Below are 27,234 nucleotides of genomic sequence, written 5' to 3' on the forward strand. Positions count from 1 at the left end.
CGGACGTGGCGCAAGGCCTCCTTCAGCAGTGGGGAGAGCCTTGGTTAGATCTATTCGCCACAGAAGAGAACGCGCAATGTCATCAGTTCTTTTTTTTTTTTTTTTTTTTTTTTCTTTGAAGTTCATGGTGCATAAAGACAAAACAGTTCATTAATCACATTCGAGGTATAAAAACATCTGATACAAATAAATAATCACTCAAATATACAGCTAAAAAAACATTACATGATGTGGGGATAAAATGCAATTGATCTTCCAATAAATATGACAATACAGTACATATCAGGTTCATATTCTGTCCTCCAGCCATTTCTTGACCGGGGCCCAAAGGCGTCTTCCCATCTCTCGTATTTTAGCACCTTTAAGATCATAGAGACAAGACTCAATATTATATATACCTAGGAATCTGGAGATCCACATTTGATAAGAGGGGACTGTAACATCCTTCCAACCTGCCGAGATCAGGATTCTGAGCACGGAGACCGACATAAAAACCAAAGCGGCCTCGTCCTCTGTCAAAACCAATTTAGAATCTGAGCCAAATAACATCAGTGTTGGGGATAGATCGATCTTGTGACCTAGCAGCCCCTCCCAAAATGTCGTAACTGCATCCAGAACTGGGGCCAGCCGCTCACAGGTGAAAAAACATATGTAATAAATCAGCATGCCCCTTATTACATCTCGGGCATTGATCATCGTTCCTGACACCCCAAGCAAATAATTTAGCCGGTGTATGGTACAGATTAAAAACTGTTTTAAAATGCATGTGCCCTTAAATTCGAAGCCCGAAAGATCTTTTTATTTAAACACAATGCAAGATCCAGATCAACATCCGGGTTTCCCAATTTAATTGCCCAGTCACTTTCTACTTTTCCTACATCATCCTGTATTCTAGAGACCAGAAGGTTATAAACCACTTTAATCTTCCTGCATCCTTTTCCCAAGACCTCAACCACAGGGAAATCTACCAGGGGCTTCAGTCTTGGCCTATAGGCCTGTATGATGCGCGAAATTTGGCCATAGATAAGCCACTGACTTACAGGAAGGCCATACCTCCTTTGCATATCCTCAAACCTGATTATCTTGTCTCCTACCATTAAGTCTCCGATAGTCTTAACCCCGAAACCCTTCCATACTTGAAGATTCCTATCCTTTCTTAACTGAGAAAAAAGACTCTAATTTTCCAGAAGAAGAGGGATTGATTTTTTAAAATTGCTTTCCAGACCTGCCATGCCCCAAGCAGGGTCTTAAATCGTGCCTTCTTATAGAACCTATATTCCAATTCCGACAGCAGGAGACCCGGTGCTTTTCCCCCAACAACAGTTTGAAAATTGGAGGGGGGCCCTGGCTGTCTAGATTAACATTTCCTCTAACCGAGGCGGTCACATTGGAACAAAATAGACATCTGGATCAGGAGACAAGACCAATGATACAATCTCAAATTGGGAAGTGCCATCCCGCCCCTTTCCCTCGGTAAGGACATAAGGTTCGTCGATCGTCTAACCTTGCCATACTGCCATATGAACCTAATAAAGACAGACTCGAGTTGTTTAAGAATTTTCTCATCAATAAATAGGGGAATGGCTCTAAACATGTACAATACTCTGGGAAACCAACATTTTTAACGCATTAACCCTCCCAACCAGAGAAAGCTGGAGAACATCTATCCTTTTCAGTTCAGCCTCTATAGATTTAATTAGGGGGGCGAGGGGGTAATTCTCTTCCACAATCCTACCCACTGAAGCATTGATCTTTACCCCTAAATGTACAGCAGAATCAACATATCTTGAGTCGGATTTCGATATGTTCTTAGTACAAATTATCTGGGTTTTAGATTCGTTCAAAAGGTATCCAGAGCCTTGACTGAAAACTTTGGCCATCTGTACCAACTCCGGGAGTGCCTGCTGCGGATTCGTCGTGATAACCGCCATATCATCAGCGTAGGCTAAAATCTTATTTACATGACCATTAAAAATCACTGGAGAAATTCTGGGGCACTCTAATATTTTCTGAATAAGAGAGTCGATGTACAGAGAGAAAAGGATGGGGGAGCAGGGACAGCCCTGGCGCGTCCCTCTGCTTATCTTAAACTTATCTGACTTCTCCCCCATAACCGTAATTCTTGCCACTGGATCCATATACATAGCCTTAATAGCTCTGATGACATTCGGTCCGAAGCCTCTCCCCGCCAAAATAGCTCAGAGGAAGCTCCACCCCACCCGGTCGAAAGCCTTCCCTGCGTCGAGCAGGATCATGGCCATCCCACCCCCCGCTGCTTCCTGGGCGTCAAACAAAGTTATAGCTCTACAAGTATGATCTGTAGTGCCGCGCCCAGGAACAAATCCATGTTGCCACTGGGAGACGAGACCACCTATGATCCTGCCCAAACTCTTCGCCAAGATCTTTGAATAAAGTTTGGTATCGGCGTTTATTAGGGAAATTAGCCGGTACGACCCTGGTTTCTCAGCTGGTTTCCCTTTCTTGTGAAAGACTATAACATTAGTTTCTTTCCACGAGTCCGGGACCACCCCCGAATACAATATCCCATTAAATAAATCTACTAATAGAGGAACAATCTCGCGTTCCATTGCTTTATACACCTCCAAGGGGAGCCCGTCAGGGCCCGAGGCTTTCCCTGGCCCTAGCTCTCGCAGGGCAGATAAAACTTCAGCAAACGTAATATCTTTATCGAGGGCTGCTCTTGTTACATCATCCAAACAGGGGCCACTATCAATACACCCCTCTGCCTGGTCGTCATCAGACTCATCCTCTTCATATAATTTCTGATAGAAGTTTTTAAACACCATCAGAACATCCTTTACCTCGGTATATATTGTCCCTTCCTCTTCTATACATACGATCACGTTCTTCGATCTTTCCTGTCTTAACCGAAGGGCAAGTGCTCTGCCAGCTTGCTCTCCCGTTTCATATCTTTTTGTCCTTGAAGATTGATACTCCCCAATCGCCTTCTGCGTAACCTCTTTCTGCAACGCCGCTTTGACTGCCAGCAAAACATTCTCACTAGCCTCACTACTACCACCTGAAACAATATCCTTTATATGTTGTTCTTCCGCAGTAACGAGCTTATCCATCAATTTCTCTACTTCACCCCTATCTTCTCTTCAGAGCCTGGCAGAGCAACTAATCGTTTCTCCCCTTAAAGCAGCTTTAAAAGCCTTCCAGACCCCATTCCGGGATGTGCTATACCTATTTGCCGCAAAAAATTCTCCAACCCAAATATTCAGATGATCAACAAATCTACTATCTGCCAGCAGTCTTCTTTCGAACGTCCAGTTTACTTTAGATCTTTCCAACCTTCCCACATCGTAGTTTAACAACAGGGGGTTATGATCTGAGATAACCCTTGGAAGTCTACAGATCTTAACTTTCTCAGATTCTGACACAGAAACAAAGAAGTAATCCAATTTTGAATATTTCTGAGCTGGATTCGAAAAGTATGTATATCCCGCGTTCGAGGGCTCTTTAGCTCGCCATACATCCTGCAGTCCATGTGAGCCAATCATAGCCTGGACCGCCTTAAAAACTCTGGGTTTCCTCCCCTGATACAGTATACCCGTACCCTATTCAGATGAAATATTTAATTCTCCTGTAAAAACCAAAGGAGAAGACCAATTGGCTAGCTCAGTTTCTAAAAAATCATAAATTTCAGGATCGTCCTCATTAGAGCCATATACCACACAAATAGTAAAGCCCAACTCCATCTCCATAATCACCCATCTTCCATTACTGTCTGCTTTCACTTTCCTTGCTTTTCCTAAACGTTTCCTTCCTAAAATAGCGACCCCCCTAATATTTGATATTTGTGTTGTACAGGCCAATAATTCAAATCCATTTATGAAAAGCTAATTTCTCTTTGACCAGGGGAGGTGAGTCTCTTGCAAGCAGAGAAGATCTATTCTATTATGTTTCACCACATATGCTAATTTCTGTCTTTTCCTCCAGTCGTTTAGCACCCCCACATTCATTGTACAGATATTAATGTGTGCCATCAAATTGAGTGAAGCAACCTGTACCAAAAACCTGTTCAGAAATCTTTTTCCTCACTGACGCTCTTTGTCCATAACCAATACTGCACCAATCCCTCCTTTTTCCATTTTTCAACCCCACCCCGCCCTCCCCACCCCTCCCTCTCCCTTTCCCAACCCCGGACACCCACACGCACAACCACCCTCTCCCCATGCCCCCCTCCACCCACCACCCTCCCTACTCTGTGAAGCGCACTGACCTGGCTGTGCATGTGATGGTTCGCGATGTGTGGTGAAAGCTGGTTTAAATCAAATCCCCCAATATACAACCAAAAACCGTGGAGACTAACCTAACCTAATTCGCCCAAGTCATGTAATCTAGCCTAATCCAATTTGCCCTAATCATCTAATGATACAAAATTAACGAGCCTCCTAAACAAATTCTAACAACAACGTACATAAACAGACCATCATCAAATGTCATAAGCCCAGTCGGGCTTTATTTCAGCCAAGTATCCTTGCATCCTAAGGAATCCAGGTATTGCTTTGCTTTAATCTCTAAGGAGAAAAAGACAGTTTTCCCGTCATTGATAATTTTCAGCTGTGCCGGGTTTATTAAGTAAGCCTGAAGCTTCTTGTCTTAAAAGGGTTTAATCAAACACCTTAGCCGCCACTGTCTCTCCACCGTCGCATGGCAGAAGTCTGGTTTTACAAAAAACTGAAACCCATCGAAACTCCCTGGGCAGCAACCATTAACTCATCTGCTAAGGGGACACCCCTATCCAGAACCCGATCCATATTACCATTCAACTTGTCATCCATCTCCACCTGGGGTGATAGCAGTGTCTGAGAATCAGTCACACTGTCAGGGGCTTTAATTTCCACTGATACCTCCCCTGTTGCAGTCCCGGGCAGTGCCTCCGGTTCCTTCTCCTTACCGACTTTGTTAAACATATCAGAAATCAAGGCTGTAGTCTGCCTGGTCCGAGCTGCTGTCTGATGCTTGCCTTTCAGGTTCTCCCGTCCTGTAGCTCTTGCAGAGCCCTCCTCCCGCTGATTTTTCCTTTTTGCCGCTGCCGCCGCTTTCAAAGTTTGGTTTAGCTTCGGAGCCATGATCTCCCGAGAATCTCCTTTCTGCTTCGCAAGCCCGCTCAGGTGTACGGGTTGTTTGTTGTCGATACACTCCGTTCTACATCCGGAGCTCCAACGAAGCCGAAGACTTCTCGCGCGGCTCCGCCCTCCGACGAACGTTTGAGGCTGCAGGCTGGGAGAGAGCGCAACCAGCACGGCCGATAACTCTCGCAGCTACCGGGACGCTGACCCGCGACAAGAGAGCGTTGTGATCATGCCTTGAGGCGCCTGCTTTCTCCAACCAGATCCAGCAGAGTCCCGAAAGGTGGTACGTGGTGCAGATTTAGGACTGCATAGCGTTAGGCTCCACTCTGCTGCCGGCCCTCACCACACCTCCGCATCGGCCACAGCTAGGCGGCCGCCATCTTGCTTCCTTACGGACAGTGAACGGTCAATGTCATCAGTTCTGCGCGTTGGAATTTCCAAGGCGGCACTCGCTCGGAGACGCTTTTCGTCGCGAGTGGAGTTGCGGTCTATTGTACGCCTTTCCGCCTATACCACTTCTGCCCAGAGTGCTGAAGAAGATCAGGCGCGACCGGGACCAGGTTATCCTTGGGGCTCCGTGCTGGGCACGAAGATATTGGTATCCAGAGATACTCAGCATGTCTGTCGATCCCCCGATTCGTCTGCCTCTTCGGGTGGACCTTCTGTTGCAGCAGCAGGGGACGGTCCTCCACCCGAACCTGTCCAATCTCCACCTCCGTGCTTGGAGATTGAGCGGCGACAGTTGAAGCCATTTGACTTTCCTCCTGAAGTCTGTAATGTCATTCTGGAAGCCAGGCGTCCCTCCACAAAGTCGGTATACGCCTGCAGGTGGAACAGGTTTGTGGCATGGTGCACAGCAAAGGCTGTGGATCCCCTCTCTGCCCCCCTTTCTGAGGTTCTCCTCTTCCTTCTTTCTCTTGCCCAGCAGGGCTCTGCTCTGGGCACTATCAAGGGCTACCTTTCTGCCCTTTCCGCCTTTTTAAGGCTACTTGATCAGCCATCTTTGTTCAAGTCCCCAATTGTAAATAGGTTTTTGAAGGGCATCACACACATGTTCCCTCCTATTCCATTCGTGAATCCTCAGTGGGACTTGAACCTTGTACTTACTTATCTGATGTACGCTCCCTTTGAGCCACTTCATAACTGTCCTCTCCGCCTTCTTACTTTGAAGACTACTTTCCTTGTTGCCATCACCTCTGCCACCTCTGCCAGGAGAGTGAGTGAGCTCCAGGCTCTTTCTTCCAAACATCCTTTCCTTTCTGTCCATCCGGACAAGGTTGTGTTGCGGACAAGACCCTCTTTCCTGCCCAAGGTAGTCACAGCCTTCCACATCGGGCAGTCCATCACCTTGTCCACCTTCTTTCCGCCTCCGCATCCCTCGAAAGAGGAAGAGCGGCTCCACCGTCTGGACCCAAAACGTGCGCTCTCATACTATCTGGATCGCACACGCCAGTTCCGGGTGGATGACCAACTCTTTGTTGGTTACGTGGGCGCTAAGAAGGGACGGGCGGCGCACAAACGGACCATCTCTCGGTGGATCGTGTTGTGCATCCAGGAATGCTACTCTTTGGCTAAAAAGGAACCTCCTGTTGGGCTTAGGGCCCATTCCACTCGGGCCACGGCGACTACTACTGCCCTGGGCCTTGGAGTCCCCTTGCAGGACATTTGTCAGGCAGCTAGGTGGGCCTCGCTGCACACGTTCGCAAGACACTACTGCCTGGACAGCCAAGTCCGGAGGGATGGCTTCTTTGGCCGTTCCGTCCTCCAGGACTTTCTGGTGTGATTATTGGTTCGCAGACCCACCACCGGGGTTGGTATTGCTGGGGTATCTATTCTAAGGTAAGGAATCAATAACGTGTCTCTTTCAGATGCACAAGTTACTACTTGTGTAACGATATATCTGTAAGCGACATTAGTTTGTGATGGATTCCTTACCGACCCACCCATCCTCCCCGTTCTGCGAATCGATATCTAGTGTTCAGGTCATCCCCTTTCAGGACCCTTGTTTCATGGCACCAGTGTTGATTTTTATCATGGCTCTGCGTTTCTGGGGCGGAAAAGCTCTGTATAAGCACTGACGTCAGCACGCGGAGGCGGCGTCTAAGTATTCCGACAATGTCATCGCAGAGCTGCGGACGACGACTACCGACGCGCATGGGTACTGCTACGCAAAAAAATTCCGGATCCAGTCTGACGCCTGGGGATATTCTAAGGTAAGGAATCTATCACTAACTAATGTCTCTTACAGATATATCCTTACACAAGTAGTAACTTGTGCATTGCCCCAGGACCCCATCCCCGGAGCCACTTATTAAAATAAAAGGGGGGGGACGCCCCTCCTCCATGAAATTTGTTAGGCTCCATCCCCCAGGGCCATTTCTCCCTTTTATTTAAATAAGTGGCTCAAGGGAATTGGGTCCCGTCCCTCTTTTCAGTGCGGGCAGGGAAACATGGCAAAAGTCCGCCCCCAGCGAGTGGAAGCATTTTCGCAGCTCTGCCTCGCTGGGAGCGGACTTGGTGTTTGCTCCCGTTTAGGGGAAATTCAAAAATGCTCTCACCAAGCGAGAGCAAACTGGTGTCCCTGCCCACTCCGGTGCAGATGTGGAAACAGCTATGTCCCACCAGTGTGCTCGCCGGATCATGACTACAGAGCTAGCCTGGGAGATGGCGTCACTGGAGCCATTGATGGCTCAAGGTGGGGTCCATGTTGCCACCCTCCCCATATAATAATAATTTTGGACCAGGGGTGGGCTTCTAATGGCATCTAGAGTCTCGGGTAGAGGTCATCCAAGGGCCAAACTGCTGCCACCATGGTCAGCTCTGCGGTAAGTGGGACCACCAGCTTCGCTGCAGATGGTTCTGCTGGCCACAGTAAGACATGTTTATTATTATTTTGTACTTTTAACTATTCCCAAAGGTGGTATGGATTTCTGCATTTACTTTTTTTTCCGATTCCCCTACCTAATGTTTATTATCCCTGCATTGTCCTGTGTTTTTTTATACTTCCTGTTACCGCACCTGACTTTCTCCTGTCTGTAGCTTTCTTCTGGTCCCATTTTTAGTACGTTTTGCCTCCTCCCCCCTCCCCTATTACATTCTGTTCTATTCTATGCACATTTATTAAGCACATGCCAGCCCTTGGGCATCCCAGCGCTGGCAAAGCAACATAGAACACACCACTGAGCTCAAGAAGGTTTATCTGTCAAACAAAACAACAGTAGAGGGAGTGTAGAGGTGATGATAGAATCACCCTCCTGACTAGTAAGTTGGTACTCTCCAGAGCGGGACAAGGGTAGGAATAAGGCATTGCACGAGATTCAGTAATTTTACCGCGTGGAATACCCTTCGCCTGCCAGCTCATGGGGCAATTAACATTTGTCGAACGAAGACCATAATAGGTCATTATTTTTCACGCTTCATTATGGGCCAACTCATGCCCAGAAGCTCAAACAGGTAGCCGAATTTTGCTACGTGTTTGTAGGACAATAGGCATACTACTTTAGAACTGAGTACGAGCTTGTAGGGACCGCTAGAGGTCCTGAGGAATAAGCAGTAGGGGACTGCTTATGAAACATGTCGACCAGGTAGTGAGCTATTGGCCCTACCTCACAAACTCCTTTTTAGGTCTCGCCTGTCGATGCGCATGCGCATCGAGCAAGCGAGACTATAGGGGCTCATCTACACTTTATCTAACTTGCAAGGAATCGTGGCGATTCCTTGCAGTGCCCGTGACTTTTAAGCTCAATGCGCATGTGCATTGAGCTTAAAAGCGCGTGCACAGCCGCCCGCATTCCTCCTACACCTTTGAAGTGAAGCTTAGCTTCACTTCAAAGGCCCGGTTCTTCACACCCACATGCCGCTCTGCCCTGCTCCGCCCCCTCCCCTGAGTCATCCTGCCTGCGTGTCGCATTTCTCCTCCCCCCTCCCCTCTCTTCCCTCCGTCTTGTTAAATCCATTTCTCCATTCCACTAACATTCTTTCCAGACACTTCTCTTCACAACCGCCCAACTTCAACGCCCGTCTCCTCACTCTATTCTTTTTACAACCAGTTTACTCCCCGTTTCTCCACTACCTCTTTGCTGCTCTCCCTCTCACTTATCTTCGTTTCTCTTCTCTCTCCCTCCTCTTGTTGTCTGTGCGTCTCTGTTTACCCGCTTGTGTGCCGCTCTTACCTGTGTGTATCTCTGTCTGTTGTTACTTGTTTTATGTCCTTTGCTCTTTCGGTCTCCGGCAGGCCCCCTCACCCCCACCCTTGCACTCCTTCCCCAAAGCACGATATGACTAATAAAAATGAGTCTTCCCAACCCTCCTCTTCTCTCAGCCCTACTACTGCTCCTTCAAAAACGTGTGCTTTTTTCTTGTAACGTTTTGATGTTTCCGAACATCGGCATACTTTCCTAAGAACTCACATGGCAACGCGGAGACCCACCCACTATGCCTGGCAGTGGGGGTTGGGGTTATTGCTCTTCAGACTAATGATAAACACACTTCCAATTGAAAAAAAGTCTCAGCTCATCCACTGCCCTGTTGTAAAATTTAAATTCTGTGGCTTTATACTCACTGAGCAAAAACCCGTGTGCCGTCTTGTGTCCATAATAAACAAGCGCATTTCCCCGTCGCAGCAAAAAGGGTTCGATTGCAACGAAGGACAGACTGCTAATTTTAGGCTTGCACTCCGACTGTGTCCATATTTTTCTCTCATAGATATGATCACAATAAAGCGTCTCTATAAACATTTATTTCTGTATTTAAGGGATATAAGATTTTGCCTTTCTGCCCGTCTCAATTTGCTGCTCCCCATGGTCACTGTTTGCGTGGAAGTCCCCAGTCACTGTTCCTTCACGAGACCGTCCTCTGGGGCACAGATGGCTCCCTCCGAACTCCAGACACAAAGGGCAGACGGCACTCCTAGAGCAGAACGGGGCGAGGGTCAATTTTGTTGGTGCTTTGGGATGTTTAAAAAATAAAGAAAACAGTAAACCAGTAGAAGGGTAGATGTGAAAGAAGGAGAGGTGAGGAGTGTTAAAAGCACTCTGTGCCGCTGCATTTCTACGTAGGGCTCTGCCTTCGCAGAAGTTTTCATGGCTCTCGTGGACACCCTTGGTGTGTGTGTGTTTCCTGCCCTTTCCTGTGACCCTGTTGCTTTTCTGTTGAAGTGTTTTCTGGGGGCCTACTGGGGGAAGGAGTGGGATGTGTCAGCCTTCCTGCACCCAGCACACTACTCGCACTAACTATCACACTCTCACAGACTCTCCCTCTCTCACACTCTCACAAACTCTCACTCTCACTGACTCACTCACACTGACTCTCTCTCACACTGACTCTCACTCACACTGACTCTCACTCACACTGACTCTCACTCCCACTGATTCTCTCACTATCATGACAGACTCTCCCATTCTCTCACTCACTCACTGTCACTACCAGACTCTCACTGACTGACTCTCCCACTCACTAACTCACTCATTCACTGTCCAGACTCTCACTGACCGACTCACCCACTCTCTCTCACTCACTAACTAACTGACTCACTCACTGACTGACTCGCCCACTGACTGACTCGCCCACTCATTCTCACTCACTGACTCACTCACTCTCAACACATATTGCAGTACAAATGCAATAGGTGTCACATTTGCGAAAGTTATGACTATTGGCATTGTCATACACAATGCCAATAACTCAAACTTTAATGCTGCGAGACCTATTGCATTGTAAATGCTTGTTAATGTTCCCAGCCAGAGAAGCGAATAAAATATATTTTTTCTACTTGCCAGGGAATTTTTACTTTTTTATTTACACTCACTGAGTTAGGTCCCTACACTTCACTGATCACACATACACTGCACTTACACATAGCCTTTGTCACAAATCAGTGCTCCCGCGTAGTCCGTAGGTCGTAGCACGCCCCGCCCCGTAGAGGGACGGGAAGACCCCAATGATGAAGCATGACACTAAGGGATTCTTAGAGTGTGAGGGGTATTTTAAAAGCACATAGTGCCCTCGTCTTGTCACTTCAAGAGAGAGCCTAGCTCGCGACCCACATATTAGATATTCACCAAAAATTAAAAAATTAAAATTTCACACAACACATTGACAGAATCTCTTTGTTTATGTATGTTTATCTGTCAAACAGCCAGGTTTTTAGAAGTTTCCAAAACCTCAATTCATTGTCAACGAGCCGTATTGTGTTTGGGAGGGTGTTCCATAGCTTGGCAACATTGTAGCCAAAGGAACGCCTTCCACATCTCGTTCTTCGAATAAGTGGACCCGTAGCCAATCAGGCGTTGGTTGACCCAAGGGCTCTACTTGGAGTGCATGGTGAAATCCACGGTTGAAAAATGAAGGGGTCTTTAGTTTGAAGTGCCCTGTGTGCTATGCATAGTGCTTTGGATGTATCCTTTAACATTAAGCAAGACTCTGGGTGCGGTATTCTGCACCACTTGGTGTTGTTTCATTACAGCTTTTGGCGCTCCCAGGTATAGCGTGTTCCTGTAGTCCAAGCTGAAAATAATTTATACCTGGACCACAAGCCTTCTAGAAAGGAGGGGGAGCAGGTGTAATGTTTTACAAAGCGATCTAAGAATGGCATGGCCGAGTTTGGTTGCCTGGATGATTTCCATGGCTAATAAGTTGTCCAACCATACCCGGGGGGCTGGTGGTGTGTCAAGGCAACCCGACCAGCCTACGTTCAGGTGGGGGGGGGGTGTATGTTGTTACCTAGCACCATTAGCTCCGATTCCCCTGTTTAATTGTAGGTAAGACTTGGCCATCTAACTTGCCACTCTCTCCATACATGGTCCCAGTGATGGCGATTGGGGTAATGGCCAGGGATGAGAGAACACCAGTTGGGTGTCATCCGCATATGATACAGTGGATATGCCGTACGGCAGTAAAATATCTGCCAGTTGACGCACGTATATATTTTTATTTTTTTAATAATTCTTTTTATTAAGGAAATACAAGAAAAACAATCGGCAGATGCCTTACATTACGGAATAAGCAACATTTATCAAACCAACAGTGGGTAATGTACGGAAATTCCACAAGGGGAAAGCTAAATATCAAGCTACCATGACGTATGAGCGTTGAAACACAGCAGATATTATCCCACCCAGTTCGACATTTTTCATAAGTCCACCACCCTTAGGAACAGGATTTGTAAGAAGAAAAAGAATCAGAAAGTTCGAGTGCAGGCAAGCTTAAAAGAATTGAACCATAGCAAAACTACGATCGCTCCCCGTTTGTGCACTTGAAGGCAATACATTATAAAGGATTTCTTGCACATCACCACCCCAAGGACCCGTCTACCCCCCATCAATACAACCCCTCAGGAAGGCATCCAATAACAGAAGAGGAACAGGATAATAAACATAAAAAACAACAAAAAAAGACAATACAACAGACCCCTACCCTGCACCCCTGCATAAGGCTTCCACCCCACCCCAACTAGCAGTGTGCCTGTCGCCCCATCTAACTATGTACTAAACGTAGAAAAGAAAAGTGGGGGAGGAAATCGACATACAGGCTCCCGGTCCCACCCTCCCCCCGCCAGAAACAGCGACCCCTGAACTTATAACCAGAAACAATTAGGATATTCAATCAGAGCTAACAGGGGAAGTTATAAACACCGCCCAACCCTCCGCAGGAATAGTGGTAGCAAACCCATGTCCAGTGAAGCCACGGTACAAGCCCCTTTCAGTCAATCTCAACCTTGGCCCTTACGGCCTGCAAACGCACGTATATATTAAAAAGAGAAGGGCTCAGTGACGAGCCCTGCAGTACTTCCCACTTAAAAGGGAAAATATCTTATGAGTAGTATCTATCAAAAACTTGAAAGATTCTCTCCTTCAAGAAAGAGATGAGACATTTTAATGCAGGTCATGTTTGCCCTTTTGGTTCTTTTGATGAGGATGTCGTGTATCACTGTGTCAAATGCCGCGCTGAAGTCGAGGAGTATGATGGCTGCCATACCTCATCGATCAAGCAGCATTTTTGACTCCTCCACTAGCGCCAAAAGTGCTGTTTCTGTGCCTTGTTTAGGGCGAAACCTCGCCTGGGTGGGTTTCAGGACATTATTTGTTCCTATGAAGTCCGAGAGGTGTTGATTTCCATTTTTCCCCTGTATTTTACTCAGACCAGTGAGTAATAAAATGGGCCTATACAGCCTGATTCATCAATCTCCCGTTTTACGAGCCCCTAATAGCGATTCATAAGGAATCGCTATTAAGGACTTGCAAAACGGGATTCATGTAGGAATTGCAAAAAATATTGCGATTCCTACATGTTCCTTATTTGCGATTAGCAAATTGCTAATCGCAAATAAGGAATAACTCCCCATGCATTCCTATTGGCCTACAGGCCCATAAGAATGAATGGGGAGTTATTCCTTATTTGCGATTAGCAATTAGCTAATCGCAAATAAGGATGTGATTTCAAGGGTGCAGGGGTGTCCAAAGGACACCCTGTAGCACCCCTGAAATGTAATCTACATTGGTGTTGCGCACACACATGTCCAAAGGACATGTGTGTGTGTAACCTGCAACTTAGAAAAATGCATTTAAATGCATTTTTCTAAGTTTTTGCTATTTACCACGAGGTCTGACCTCTCGGTAAATAGCGGCCCAAAATTGCAATTTCGCAATTTTAAAATGATTCATGAATAGCATTTAAGGAATCTCAATTAGAGATTCCTTAAATGCAATTCTTCGCAAATGTGCGAATTCTTTAATAGCGAATTTTGCATTTGGGATGATGAATCCCAAATGCAAAAATTGCACTCGCAAAAGGCAAGATTCTGAGAATCTGGCCCTTTGCAAGTGCAATTTAGCTTGATGAATCAGGCAGATAGTTCCCTAGACAGAGGGAATCTAGTTTTTTTTTTTTTTTTAAAGAGGGATTTGACCACAGCACGTTTCCATGTGGAGGTACTATTCCGTGCGCAAGGGAAAGATTAGCCATTTCTAGCATAACAGGAAGATAAACTCAACTGGGTCGAGCAGGAAGCCTGCATTGACTTTGCTAAATAGGATTGCAAAACTATCCAGAGTCAGACCAGGAAAGTCTACGAGGACGCATTCTCTGTTTCCTGATTATTCTTGATTACAATGGGGCTTAGGTCTCTTTCTGACTCATGGAATGCTAACTAAATGTCAGTCATTTCTTTTAAAAAGAATCTTGCAGGATCCTTGCAGCACGTTTCTGTTGGCTTGGGAATGGAGCTATATGACATGGGCTCCATAACTGATTTCATGATCTGGAACATTCCTCCTGGGGACTTGAAAGGGCAGTGGGTTTTTGTTTCGTAATAATCTCCTTGAGCTTTTTTCATTTCGCAGTTGTACCTCCTCAGGAATTTTAGGTAATCTAGTTTTCTTGGGTCTCCATAATCTATCCTCCTCCTTTCTTCTTTATTGCACAGTTTTTTTAGCGTCAGGAGATGGGGGCTATACCAAGGGGCAGATTTGTCCTTGGCACGTCAAGTAAGGATTTTTATAGGCATGTCTTGGTTCAGTGAGTTTTTGATCCTCTGGATAACTTAGAACGTCCAAGTCCAGACTTGATTCCTTGAGGGAACTTATCCACTTTTTGGTGTTGAGTTTTTACCAGCTGCGGTTTCTCCATGAGATTGGACTAGGGAGTACTCTACCACTCAGAGTGTTCAGGATCGTGGGATTCACAAAGTGGTCTGACCACACTACAGGAACTGGGTCTAGGATGTAATGGGGGGGGGGTCATTCGTAAAAATATGGTCGAGCAGGTGACATTTCTCGTGTGTGAGAACAGGTACTTTTTGTGACATTGTAAATGTTAAATGTAGTGTACTTGTATAGCGCACAAATCAACCCCAGCTGGGGTATCTCGGCGCTTATACGAATACCGCTGTGGAACCCTTCCTGGCTTTTCCCTGTGAAGTGCCCACTCCTGGGCACCCCGACGTGAAACCAGGCATCCTAGCGTTGTGGGGGCCGTTGTATAGCGGAGCGATCATTCAGGAGCCCGGAGGCTTGCAAACCTACTGGATCTTAATCAATCAATCAATCAATCAGGTCATTTGTAGAGCGCACTACTCACCCGTAGGGTCTCAAGGCGCTGGGGGGGGGGGGGTGCCGCTACTGCTCGAACAGCCAGGTCTTGAGCTTCCTCCTGAAGGAGAGGTGGTCTCGGGTCAGGCGCAGATTGGTCGGAAGTGAGTTCCAGGTCTTGGCGGCCAGGTAGGAGAAGGATCTTCCTCCTGTTGTCGCTCTTCGGATGCGGGGGACGGCAGCGAGGGCGTGGTTGGTTGATCTGAGGAGGCGCTTGGGAGTGTATAAGTTGATCCGGTTGTTGAGGTAGGTCGGGCCTTGGTCGTGTAGGGCTTTGTGCGCGTGGGTGAGGAGACGGAAGGTGATTCTCTTGTTGACCGGGAGCCAGTGCAGATCTCTCAGGTGTCCGGAGATGTGGCTGCGTCGGGGGATGTCGAGGATGAGTCTCGCCGAGGCGTTCTGGATCCGCTGGAGTCTCTTCTGGAGTTTGGCAGTGGTTCCGGCGTAGAGGGCGTTGCCGTAGTCCAGTCGGCTGGTGACGAGGGCTTGGGTGACCGTCTTCCTCGTCTCGGTGGGGATCCACCGGAAGATCTTCCGTAGCATGCGCAGGATGTTGAAGCATGACGAGGAGACGGCGTTGACTTGTCTGGTCATGGAGAGGGAGGAGTCCAGGATGAAGCCCAGGTTGCGTGCGTGGTCCGTCGGTTTGGGTGCGGTGCCCAGGGCGGGGGGCCACCAGGAGTCGTCCCAGGCGGAGGGCGTGGAGCCCAGGATGAGGACCTCCGTCTTGTCTGAGTTCAGTTTCAGGCGGCTGGTCGTCATCCATTCGGCTACGTCTCTCATCCCTTCGTGCAGGTTGGCTCTGGCGGTGGCGGGGTCGTTGGTCAGGGAGAGGATCAGCTGGGTGTCGTCAGCGTAGGAGATTATGTTGAGGTTGTGTTGGCGTGCGATGGTCGCGAGGGGGCTCATGTAGACGTTGAAGAGGGTGGGGCTCAGTGAGGATCCTTGAGGGACGCCGCAGATGACTTTGGTGGCCTCTGACTTGTACGGTGGTAGGCGGACTCTTTGTGTTCTTCCGTCGAGGAAGGAGGTGATCCATTCCAGTGCCTTCTCCTGGATTCCGATGTTGCTGAGGCGCTGTACTAGGGTGCGGTGGCAGACAGTGTCGAAAGCCGCGGAGAGGTCCAGGAGGATGAGGGCCGCTGTTTCTCCGTTGTCCATCAGAGTTCGAAGGTCGTCGGTGGCGGCGATGAGGGCGGTCTCGGTGCTGTGGTTCGCTCGGAAGCCGGACTGTGAGGGGTCGAGGGATCCATTTGTCTCGAGGAAGGCGGCCAGCTGTTTGTTGACGGTCTTCTCGATGACTTTGGCCGGGAACGGGAGAAGCGAGATGGGACGGTAGTTCTTGAGGTCGGTGGGGTCTGCTGTGGGTTTCTTGAGGAGAGCGCTGAGTTCGGCGTGCTTCCAGCTCTCGGGGAAGGTGGCGGAGTCGAAGGAGGTGTTGATGATGTCCCGCAGGTGGGGTGCGAGGACAGCGTCGGCTTTGTTGAAGACGTGGTGAGGGCAGGGGTCGGTCGGAGATCCGGAATGGATGGAGTTCATGGTGCGGATGGTGTCTTCGGTGCTGATCGGGGTCCAGGTGCGGAGGGTGGTGGTGGGTGGCGTCGTTGCGGTTGTGGCTTGCGTTGGTTGGTTGTTGAAGCTGTTGTGTATGTCCGTGATCTTGTTGTGGAAGTAGGACGCGAGGGAGTTGCAGAGTTCTTGCGACGGGGTGATGTCATTGTTTCCGGCGTTGGGGTTGGATAGCTCTTTCACGATGTTGAAGAGTTCCTTGCAGTTGTGTGCGTTGTTGTCCAGCCGGTCCTTGTATGCATTTTTCTTGGTGGCGCGGATCAGTTGGTGGTGTTTCCGGGTGGCGAGCTTGAGGGTGGTCATGTTGTCCGTCGTTGGTTCCCTTCTCCAGGCTTTCTCGAGGGCTCGACAGTTCTTCTTGGAGCTCTTGAGTTCGTCGGTGAACCATGGTGTTTTTCTGCTGCAGGATCTGCTGGGTGGGGTTCTCAGAGGGGCGAGTTCGTCCGCGCAGTCGTTGATCCATTTCGTGAGGTTGTCGGCGGCCTGGCTGGGGTTCGCTGAATTGGCGGGAGGGTGCTGGCTCAGGGAAGCGGTGAGCTGGTCGGCTGTGATCTTATTCCAGCTTCTTCGAGCAACCTGTTGCTGGTGGTGGTGGATCGTCGTTCTTCTGAAGGTGAAGTGGACGCAGCTGTGGTCCGTCCAGTGGAGTCCTGTTGCGTGGCTGAAGGTGACGTCTTTGCTGGATGAGAAGACGGCGTCGAGTGTGTGTCCGGCGAGGTGGGTGGGGGTGGTTACCAGTTGCTTGAGTCCGAGGTTGTCGAGGTTGTCGAGCAGGCTGATGGTGTTGCGGTCGTTGTTGTTCTCCAGGTGGAAGTTGAGGTCCCCCAGGAGGATGTAGTCGGCGGAGGGGAGAGCGTGCGGGCTGACGAAGTCGGCGATGTCCTCGCTGAATCGTGTGCGTGGACCCGGGGGTCGGTAGATCAGGGTGCCTCTGAGGGTGGTCTTCGGGTTGGTGTGGATCTGGAAGTGCAGGTGTTCAGCGGTGGTGAGGGTGTCATCGGTGTTGGTAGTGATGCGGATGGTGTCTCTGTGGATGATGGCGATGCCTCCTCCGGTCTGGTTGTCGCGGTCCCTCCGGGTGATCTTGTAGCCCTCTGGGATGGCGATGGCGATGTCTGGGGCTGAGGAGGCGTTCATCCAGGTCTCGGTGATGAAGGCAACGTCGGGGGCGGTGGTGTCGAGCAGGTTCCAGAGTTCTACGGCGTGTCTGTGGACGGAGCGGGTGTTGAGCAGGATACACTTGAGGTGGGTGCTGCTGGAGTTCGGCTTGGCGGGTGCAGGGAAGGTCCGGATGCAGGTGAACTTGCAGGCGTGGCAGCTGAAGGGTCCGTGGGTGTGCTTCGGGGCGGCTCGGTGACATCCTGGGATGTGGCCGGTGTTGAGTGCGATGAGGTCGGTGGCGCTGTAGGTTCGTCGGGTCGGCTTCCGTCGGTGGGGGCCAGGGGTCCTGGCACTGGGCGCGGTCCAGGCGCAGACGGGCGCAGACGGGCTTACCTTTGGCGCGCCTTCGGCGCACAATCGGCGCGCCCGCTGCGCGTCAACGCTGCGCGTTCGCACGGTCGCCATTTAAGGCGAAGTGCGCGGGTGGGCGGAGCAGCTGGGAGGCGGGAGCGGGGAGGGAAACAGAAGAGAAAAGGGGCGGGGCTAAAGGCGGTGGCGGGAAGCGGGAGCGGGGGGCGGCGAGGTGGGCAAACGACGAGAAACGGCAGATACAGCAAAACAAGCACAAATTTAAGTAAAAACGGGGGAAAATACAGTGATACACGATCTGGGGCACAGGAAGAAAAACAAGCACAAGTTCAGGACAAAAACGGGGGAAAAAGACAGTGATACACGATCTAGAAAAACAAGCACAAATTCAGGACAAAAACGGGGGAAACCAAAGGAGAGCGCTCAGGGCGGCAGCGAGGCCGGCGCTGAGGCAGAGGCAGGCACTGGGGGCACACGCAGCAGATGGTGGCCGTGCGGCGCGGGGGTGTCCCACAAGTGGGTCACACTCACCTGCGTCGCACGGTCGCCATTTAAGGCCAAGTGCGCGGGTGGGCGGAGCAGCTGGGAGGCGGGAGCGGGGAGGGAAACAGAAGAGAAAAGGGGCGGGGCTAAAGGCGGTGGCGGGAAGCGGGAGCGGGGGGCGGCGAGGTGGGCAAACGACGAGAAACGGCAGATACAGCAAAACAAGCACAAATTTAAGTAAAAACGGGGGAAAATACAGTGATACACGATCTGGGGCACAGGAAGAAAAACAAGCACAAATTCAGGACAAAAACGGGGGAAAAAGACAGTGATACACGATCTAGAAAAACAAGCACAAATTCAGGACAAAAACGGGGGAAACCAAAGGAGAGCGCTCAGGGCGGCAGCGAGGCCGGCGCTGAGGCAGAGGCAGGCACTGGGGGCACACGCAGCAGATGGTGGCCGTGCGGCGCGGGGGTGTCCCACAGGTGTAAAATTGCCCAGTATGGTGATATATGGAGTTTTGTGATTGTCCAACTGGCAATTGCATCCAGGAGGGCCCGAACAAAATGATCACATGGGCCAGGGGTCCGATAAAGGAGCACACCTGAGAAGGTGAATGTTGGGGTAAGAGAGATGCCAAATGCCATACGTTCTCAGTCTGGTAGTAGTATGGGTTCGTGGAAGCATTTAAATGCTTCCTTTAGAACAATGGCAATCCTCCTACCCCTTCCTATCAGGTTTGTCTCTTCGACACATGTAGTAGCCTGGAGGAGGGCTTGAGTGAGGTTGGGTCTTGCTTCCGCATGATTCCAGGTTTCTGTCAGGAATAGTGCATCTCGTTTTTCCTCCTCCAGGAAGTTGAAAAGTTCAAGCTTGTGACCAGGTATAGATAAACGATTGATCATATGCATATGTCAGTTGGTCTTGGTGCCACTAGCGGTCTTGGGGGGGGGGGGGGGGGGGGGAGTGTATAAAGGGGAGAAATAGCATATTCTCTGTAGTACTGTTAAGAGACCAGATTGTTGGTAATGTAAAGAGGATCGCAAGCCCACGTATTTACCAAACATATCGCTGGAGAAGGCTTTCTTGATCCAGCAGTCAAAAGGACAGGTACAGCGATAGAATGGTCAAGGTTGACCCTCAATGTTGTTTGTTTATTTTTATTTTTTTTAGGATTTGTAATGCGCTTATCTGCCTCAGCAACGAGGCGTCCCAGCGCAACCAGAAACCCCATGAAGCCATTTATGCGATCAGTTTCCATGACCGTGCAGTATGACAGGATGAGATAGCATTACTAACCAATACCATATGTCCTTTCATTCCCTTCCACCCCTTCATTGTGTTTCATTCTCAGTTTGTAGCTTATCCAGGGCCGGACTGGCCATAGCGGGCACCGGGCGTTTCCCCGGTAGGCCGCAAGGGTGGGGGCCGGTTTTGGGTCCCTGGGGGGGCCGTTTTTGTTACCGGGGGTCGGCAATGTCAGCCCCCGGTAACAAAATCGGCCTAAACCGGCCATCGCAAACTGCTCAGCTGCACTCCCCGACCCCAGGGGGGGGGCCAACTGAGCAATTTGCCAGGGCCGGTTTCTGTTCTCAGTCCGGCCCTGAGCTTATCCTTGCATTAGGAAACCTAAAAAGTTTTTCGTTGATTACCTGGTTTTTAAAATGTTGTCACCCTAACCTTCCAAAGTGATACTTTCGATATAAGATACTGATAGCTAACCTAACTTTAGTGAGGTATTGCTTTTGTACCTTGGTCAAAATAAGGACTTTGGTGGTTAATCTCGTATCTAAAACGTGTGCTTTGTGTTTTGGTTTAGGTGCGCAGTCCACCAGTGCCACTGCCAGCCAGCCAGAGAGGGCCGAGGAGGTCCAGCAGGTCCAGGAAGGGGAAATAATCCTAGTGGCAGGGGCAAGCGGTAAGTCGGTTTGGTTATTGTTGACAATATTGTATTTGTTAAGTGAGGCAGATATCCCGCTCATCACGTCCTTGCCAATGGCATTTCTCCACATAAAAACTGCAGCTCAGTTTATTTCAGCGCTGCAGTGCAGCCGGTGAAATATGCGTTTGCTTCAGTTAATAGCGCGTCACGAAGTCTGCTATGCATACAAATCGAGGACAAGGTGTGTTTTCGTTTGCCCACTCAGTCAACTACTAGTACTTCACTTCATCATTCTTTCTGTCCCATCCTTCTAAAAATGTAAATTCCACCAACTAGGCATGTACCACATTTTTCTGCCCAAGTGACTTCTGTTTCATGGCTTCCATTACAGATTTACGCTTCCAGTTTTTTTCTCCCGTCAACCATATGTGCAAAAGCATTGTACATGATCAATGACACCCAACCATTCCGTAGCTAAACCTCTACCTAGCCTAATCCCTCTAACTTACCTTCCCATAGACTAACTTCCCACTGCCAAGTGAAGCTATTTGTTGAAGATAATTTGTGGTGGGGTTCAGGTTGTAATGGGGGACTAGGAGCCTGATTCAGAGTTTGGTGGATGAGATAGTCTGACAATCGTGATGAGTAAAATATATCCTGTTGCTGTACCACAGTGTATCATTTCTATTCTGTGCACTATTGTATTATGGCGGACGGTATATCCGTTATCCGCCACATTTGTGACGGAGTATCCCATCTACCTGACTATCAGCCCCCAAGTTACTCTTCAATACACAAAAAAGGCTACTTGGGGAGATAAACGCTTTGTAGTGGCCGCCTCAAAATTATGGAACCAAGTCCCTTCCCATGTCAAACATCACTCCTCACTACTATCATTTCGAAAGCATCTCAAGACGTGGCTCTTTAATCAGTAAGCGGTCAGTGGAACCTCTGTAATCTGTGTACTCTAGCGCCGAGACACCGTAAGGTATTTGCGCGCTTTAGAAATTTTAAAAATAAATAAATAAATAAATACAAAGATGTATAACATGTTCAAAACCTCTACACACCTATGATGAATTAGGAACACATGTGTTTTGTAAACACACCCGTTAGCTGGACACAAGCTGTACAAAATTAGGTAGAAAAATGTGATGGTTACCCACCACTATGTAAACTATAAAACACTCATTGGATAATGTCATAAGTGATGTCATCAATGATGCCATTTGAGATGTCATGAGTGATGTAATATGTGAGGTCATAAGCAATCTCTGGCAGCGACGCAAGTTATAGTTAACTCTGCTAACAAAGATGTGGAGAGAAAGTATCCTGTCTGCACACATCCCTTCCAAGGGGAATGGCTTTGCATGGCCTTGCCTTTCCGCTAGCACCTGCTCAACAGTGCGACAAGTATGTGTAGTAGTGTGTGGAGAAGGTCAAGCATCTCAGCTGAGACCTCTGCCTTGGATGACAGGTGTGTGCAGAAGGGAGTACGGCGAATGTGCATAGTAGGGTGTGGGGAGGGACTGACTTCTCCACTAACGCATCTCCCAGGTTGACAGCTGTGTGTAGTAGTCTGTGTGTATAGGCACTGGCCTCTCCGCTGAGACTTCTCCCCAGTGTGGTAGGTGTGCAAAGTATCCTGCAGAGAGAGACTGGGCACTCCATAGACACTTCTTCCCAGCGCGACAAGTGTGCATATTAGAGTGTGAGGAGAGAGCGGCCTCTCTCCGAACATCTCTCCCAGGATAAAAGGTGGGGAAAGTAGGGTATGAAGAGAAACTGTCCTCTCTACTGATACTTCTATCCATGGAGACAGGTGTGCTTTGTTGGGTGTGGTGAGGGACAGGCCTCTCCACTGAGCCCTTTCCACAGGGTCACAAGCATATTCTATAGAGTGTGGAGAGAGACTGAACTATCTGCTGAGACTTACACCCAGGATGACATGCATGGTAGAGTGTTGGAAGACATTATGCCCTCTTTTTTTTTTTTGCAGAGTTTTATATAGCGCGAACTAAACCCGAACCGAATCAGGTATAAGAGCGCTTTACATTTTTTCCAGTTACGTTACATGAGGACACACTTTCATTTTAGGCACTGGGAGATTAAGTGATTTGCCCAGAATCACAGGAGGTTTTGGCGTCGTTACCGAGACTCGAACCCAGATCCCCAGGTCCGAGGTCGAGCGCCCTAGCCGTTAGGCCAACTCCTCTCCCCTTTTGAGACCTCTCCCCAGGCTAACTGGTGTGCTTAGCAGTGTGTAGGAAGGGATAGTCCTCGCAGCTGACACCTTGACAAGTTCATTGGTGTAGGTAGTAAGTTGTAGGTAGAGTGCCCTGTCTGCTCAGATCTCATCCCAAGGTGATGGACACAAATAGTAGGTCCTGATAAACAAAGTCCATCTCTTGTAAGACTGCTTCCTACAGTGACCGGTGTGGATAGTAGAGTGTAGTCAGAAATTGCCTACTCCTTTCTACTTTTCACCATTCTGCAAGAGTCCCGCGAGATTGGGCAGATAAAAAAAAAAAACACATTTCGTTTCATCACAGTAGTTATGCCTTACAGACCTCCTCTCAATAGCTAGTAGGACAACATGCCTTTCTCCTAGTCTAGTGTTTTAATAGGTCCCCCAAGCCTTTCTCCTTTTCACGATCCCGCGAGATCAGAATCTTTTTTTTACAATAAACGGTAAGGGCAGCCATTTCATTTGCAAACCTCCAACAGCCAGCCAATCAAAGCACTTGCTCCCGTGGGACTCGCTGGAGACTTACTCCCGCAGGAGCAAGAAGGCTGCCAGGAAAAACTGGACTCTAGACCAACCACAGGGCTCCATTTTTTAATTTGCGTTCTCGCTGGACTCTCGCGCAACCCAAAAGTTCTAATGAACACATTTTTTAACCTTCATTTCTAAAAAACTACGGAATGTATTTTCACCAAATCTCAAGAAGCACAACCTGCGAACCAATATCTAGCTTCCTGACAAATTTGGTGTAATTTAGTCCAGCAGTTTTTGCTGTAGGGCTTCATGAAGGAGTCTATAGGAAATACGTGGGGATTTTGTGTTTTGGGACACCTTCCTTTTTCTCACCTATCACTTGAAGGATCACACAGAATTTTCTGTGCACAAACTAGGCAAAAAGAGCACTTTTTTGGGAAAGTTTTATGAAGATTCGTCAAACAGTGCCAAAGTTATTAGCAACAGACCAAACGCATTTCCTATGTTGTTTTTCGTTTTTTTCTAAATGTATTTGTAGGGAAAGGGGGCTGCGTGGCCCTTCACCAGGCCGATTTTGGCCCGGGGGAACCCATCCCCCTGGCCCAGGCCTTTCTGCAATTGGGAAGTAGGACCACACGGCCCCATCCCTGGTCTGCTGTAGGACATGGGGACCCTATCCTCCGGGGCCTGGCCTTTTTCTTTATTATGTTTTTTTAAGGGGGGAACACGTGCCCCTAAATATACAAATTTGATCTATGGTTAATACCTCTGGAACTACTCAACAGATTTACACCTAATGACACAAAGGCACTGCCCTGGACATCATCTACCTACCTGCCAAATTTGGTGTAATTCCGTTCAGCAGTTCGGCTGTAGCCGCTTCTGAAGGTCCAACAAGTTTTGGGACCAACCTCCCCACCCCCCTTTTCTCGGCCCCAGCTTGACTAATCACCCCTAAACTTTCAAGACAGCAGCTAAAGCAAGCAAATGTCAAACTGCGCCAAAGTTATTGGCAAATGAAAAGAAGTCCTCCCCATGAAAACTATATACCATGTGAGCATATATGTCTGTTTATATATGTGTGTGTGTATATATATATATATATATATATATATATATATATATAGAGGCATGTGGGCTGCTGAATTTATATCTATGCATAGATCGCCGCCTAGTTTTGGGTCCGGATGATTGCACATTGTTGTCCTGGAAGAGTCTTCGAAGTATCACGAGATAGGTGGCTCCTCCCTTGGACTACAGTGCGCATGGGCATCCTCTCCATCTTCAGATTGTTTTTTTCCGCCATTGGGTTCGGATGTACCTTCTCAACTCCAGTTCGGAATATACTTTAAATACTTTTCGCGAGGTCAAAAGGCCTTCGGGGCGTCGGTAATGTCTCTCGTTCGGTTCCCAATACTTTATCCAGTTCTTCTAACAGGACGTCGAAGGCCGTATTGCCTTCGACAGCTAGGCCCCGACGAGCGTCGACGATGGAACGGAGCCCGTTCAAGAGATGCCCCGTCTGCAACTCCAAATACCCTCACATCGATGTGCACCCGGTGTGCAACAAGTGCCTATCCCCGGACCACGACGAGGCCAGCTGCATGGCCTGTTCCAAGTTCCGGTCGAAGAAAACACTTCGTTCAGTTCCAGCCTCGGCGCCGATATCCAGCAAGGCCTTCGAGTCGAAAATAAACCCGACCCGAAAGAGCACGTCGTGTCAAAGCAAAAAGGCGTACCTGTTGCGCACCGACAGCTCGAATCGACGCAAGTCCACAAGCAGCCTAGTGATCCTAAAAAGTTTGTCGGATCGAAGACGGCAACACCCTCAAACGGTTGGCTCGTCTCCACTGTTTTCACAAGCTATAAAATATGGACTGCCCCCAACCGCTCGACCAAAAACCGTCGAGCCACAAAAAAGCACCGACACTACCAAGAAAGTGTCGGCAGTTTCCAGGCGTCAGTCCACTGAAGAGGATGTCATTTTCCAACCACCCTCCGAGGACCATCAAACGAAACTGTTCATCGACTCGGATACAGGTAGACTCACCATTTATAAATGGAAAATAGCTCCAGAAAGACCTTTGGAGTCATACAAAATCCCTCTGAAAAGAAAGAGAGACTCAGCAACCTCACCTGTTCTTTCGGAGCCTGTGGAGTCCTATGAACAAAACTATTCCTATTCACCCACACGCACCTATGAATATATAGGGGAGGGATACAATGAAGATGAGTTCGATTATCCTGCTGACACAGATCAGGATGAACAGCAAACCTGGACTGACCCTGTTTACCCTGGTGAGCCACAGACCACACCTGACACTCGGTCCTATACCATCAAAACCTCGCCTACTGAAGATACTGCTGCGTTTAACGCTTTGATTGAAAGGGCAGCCAAAAACCATGATGTGGATGTGGTACACCACGTTCCTAGAACTTTCAGTGGTGCCTCACCAACGGCTGCAACTCAAGCCCAGTCTCCTCACTCAGAACCGTGGAGACATTCAGCACCCAGATCCGCGACAGTTAAACCTTGCGATATGGCTCCTGAGGTCATAGTTTGGCTTCCTCAACCTGCCCCCTGACTGTATGGACATCATCAAGGAGGCAAGAAGACCTACAACCAGGGCATGTTACGCGGCCAAATGGAAGAGATTTGTCATTTACTGTTCTAATAATGACAAAAATCCGCTAGATGCATCCACGCAAAACATTATATGTTATTTGTTACACCTATACAGATGCAATCTGGCATATAGTTCCATTAGGATACATTTGGCCGCAATGGCAGCTTATCTTCAGAACAGACAGCATCTTTCTCTTTTTAAAGTACCAGCAATTAAAGCTTTTATGGAAGGACTCAAAAGGATAATTCCTCCAAGACACCCGCCTTCGCCTGTCTGGAATATGAACATAGTTCTCACCAGACTAATGGGGCCACCCTTTGAACCTCTTCACTCTTGTGAGATACAGTTTCTGATATGGAAAGTGGCTTTTCTAGTGGCAATAACATCGCTACGGAGAGTTAGTGAGCTTCAAGCCCTAACTATTCAAGAGCCTTTCATACAAATTCATGCTAATCGGATGGTGTTGCGTACCAACCCTAAATTCATGCCTAAGGTGGTGTCGCAGTTCCACATTAACCAAACCATAGAACTGCCCGTTTTCTTCCCAAATCCAGACTCGGTAGCAGACAGAGCACTGCACACGCTAGATGTCAAAAGAGCTCTCTTGTATTACATAGACCGGACAAAGGATTTCAGGAAGACTAAGCAACTGTTTGTTGCCTTCTCTCCACAACACAAAGGCAAACCCATTTCAAAGTCAGGTATAGCCAGATGGATCGTTAAGTGCATACAAATCTGTTATCAAAAAGCAAAACGCACATTAACAGTTCCCCCAAGGGCGCATTCCACACGCAAGGTAGGGGCATCCATGGCTTTCCTAGGTAACATTCCTCTAGAGGATATATGTAGAGCAGCCACATGGACCACCATACACACATTCACCAAACACTACTGCGTGGATGTACACTCCAAACAGCAAGCTGCTGTAGGTCAGGCTGTTCTCAGAACTCTTTTTCAGACTGCTGCAGCTGGCACGGGCAACCGCCGCTAAGGAGGATACTGCTATTTATTCTATGCATAGATATAAATTCAGCAGCCCACATGCCACAAACGGAATATGCTACTTACCAGTATGCATCTGTTCTTGGCATGTAGGGCTGCTGACATTTATATCGCCCGCCCTCCTCCCCGGTGCCTGCCGCAGCTGTAGCACTCAGAATCATTCTCAGGCATGGTCATCACTTACTGCATTACACTCCATCTCTGCCACAATGGCGAAAAACAATCTGAAGATGGAGAGGATGCCCATGCGCACTGTAGTCCAAGGGAGGAGCCACCTATCTCATGATACTTC

At 48.6% G+C, this 27,234-nt stretch overlaps 1 protein-coding gene across 46 annotated transcripts in view; it reads left to right on the forward strand.

The window, feature by feature from the left end:
* The window catches only part of LOC144772242 (uncharacterized), a 507,669-nt gene that overhangs the window by 443,109 nt on the left and 37,326 nt on the right, over positions 1-27,234 (forward strand). For all 46 annotated transcript variants that reach the window (XM_078656424.1, XM_078656425.1, XM_078656418.1 and 43 more), the window contains one exon: positions 20,532-20,630. In XM_078656424.1, the coding sequence (XP_078512550.1) occupies positions 20,532-20,630 (99 nt within the window). The remainder of the gene's footprint in view (positions 1-20,531; positions 20,631-27,234) is intronic.

This window comes from Lissotriton helveticus, chromosome 8 (assembly GCF_964261635.1).
Source record: "Lissotriton helveticus chromosome 8, aLisHel1.1, whole genome shotgun sequence".
Lineage (NCBI taxonomy): Eukaryota > Metazoa > Chordata > Amphibia > Caudata > Salamandridae > Lissotriton > Lissotriton helveticus.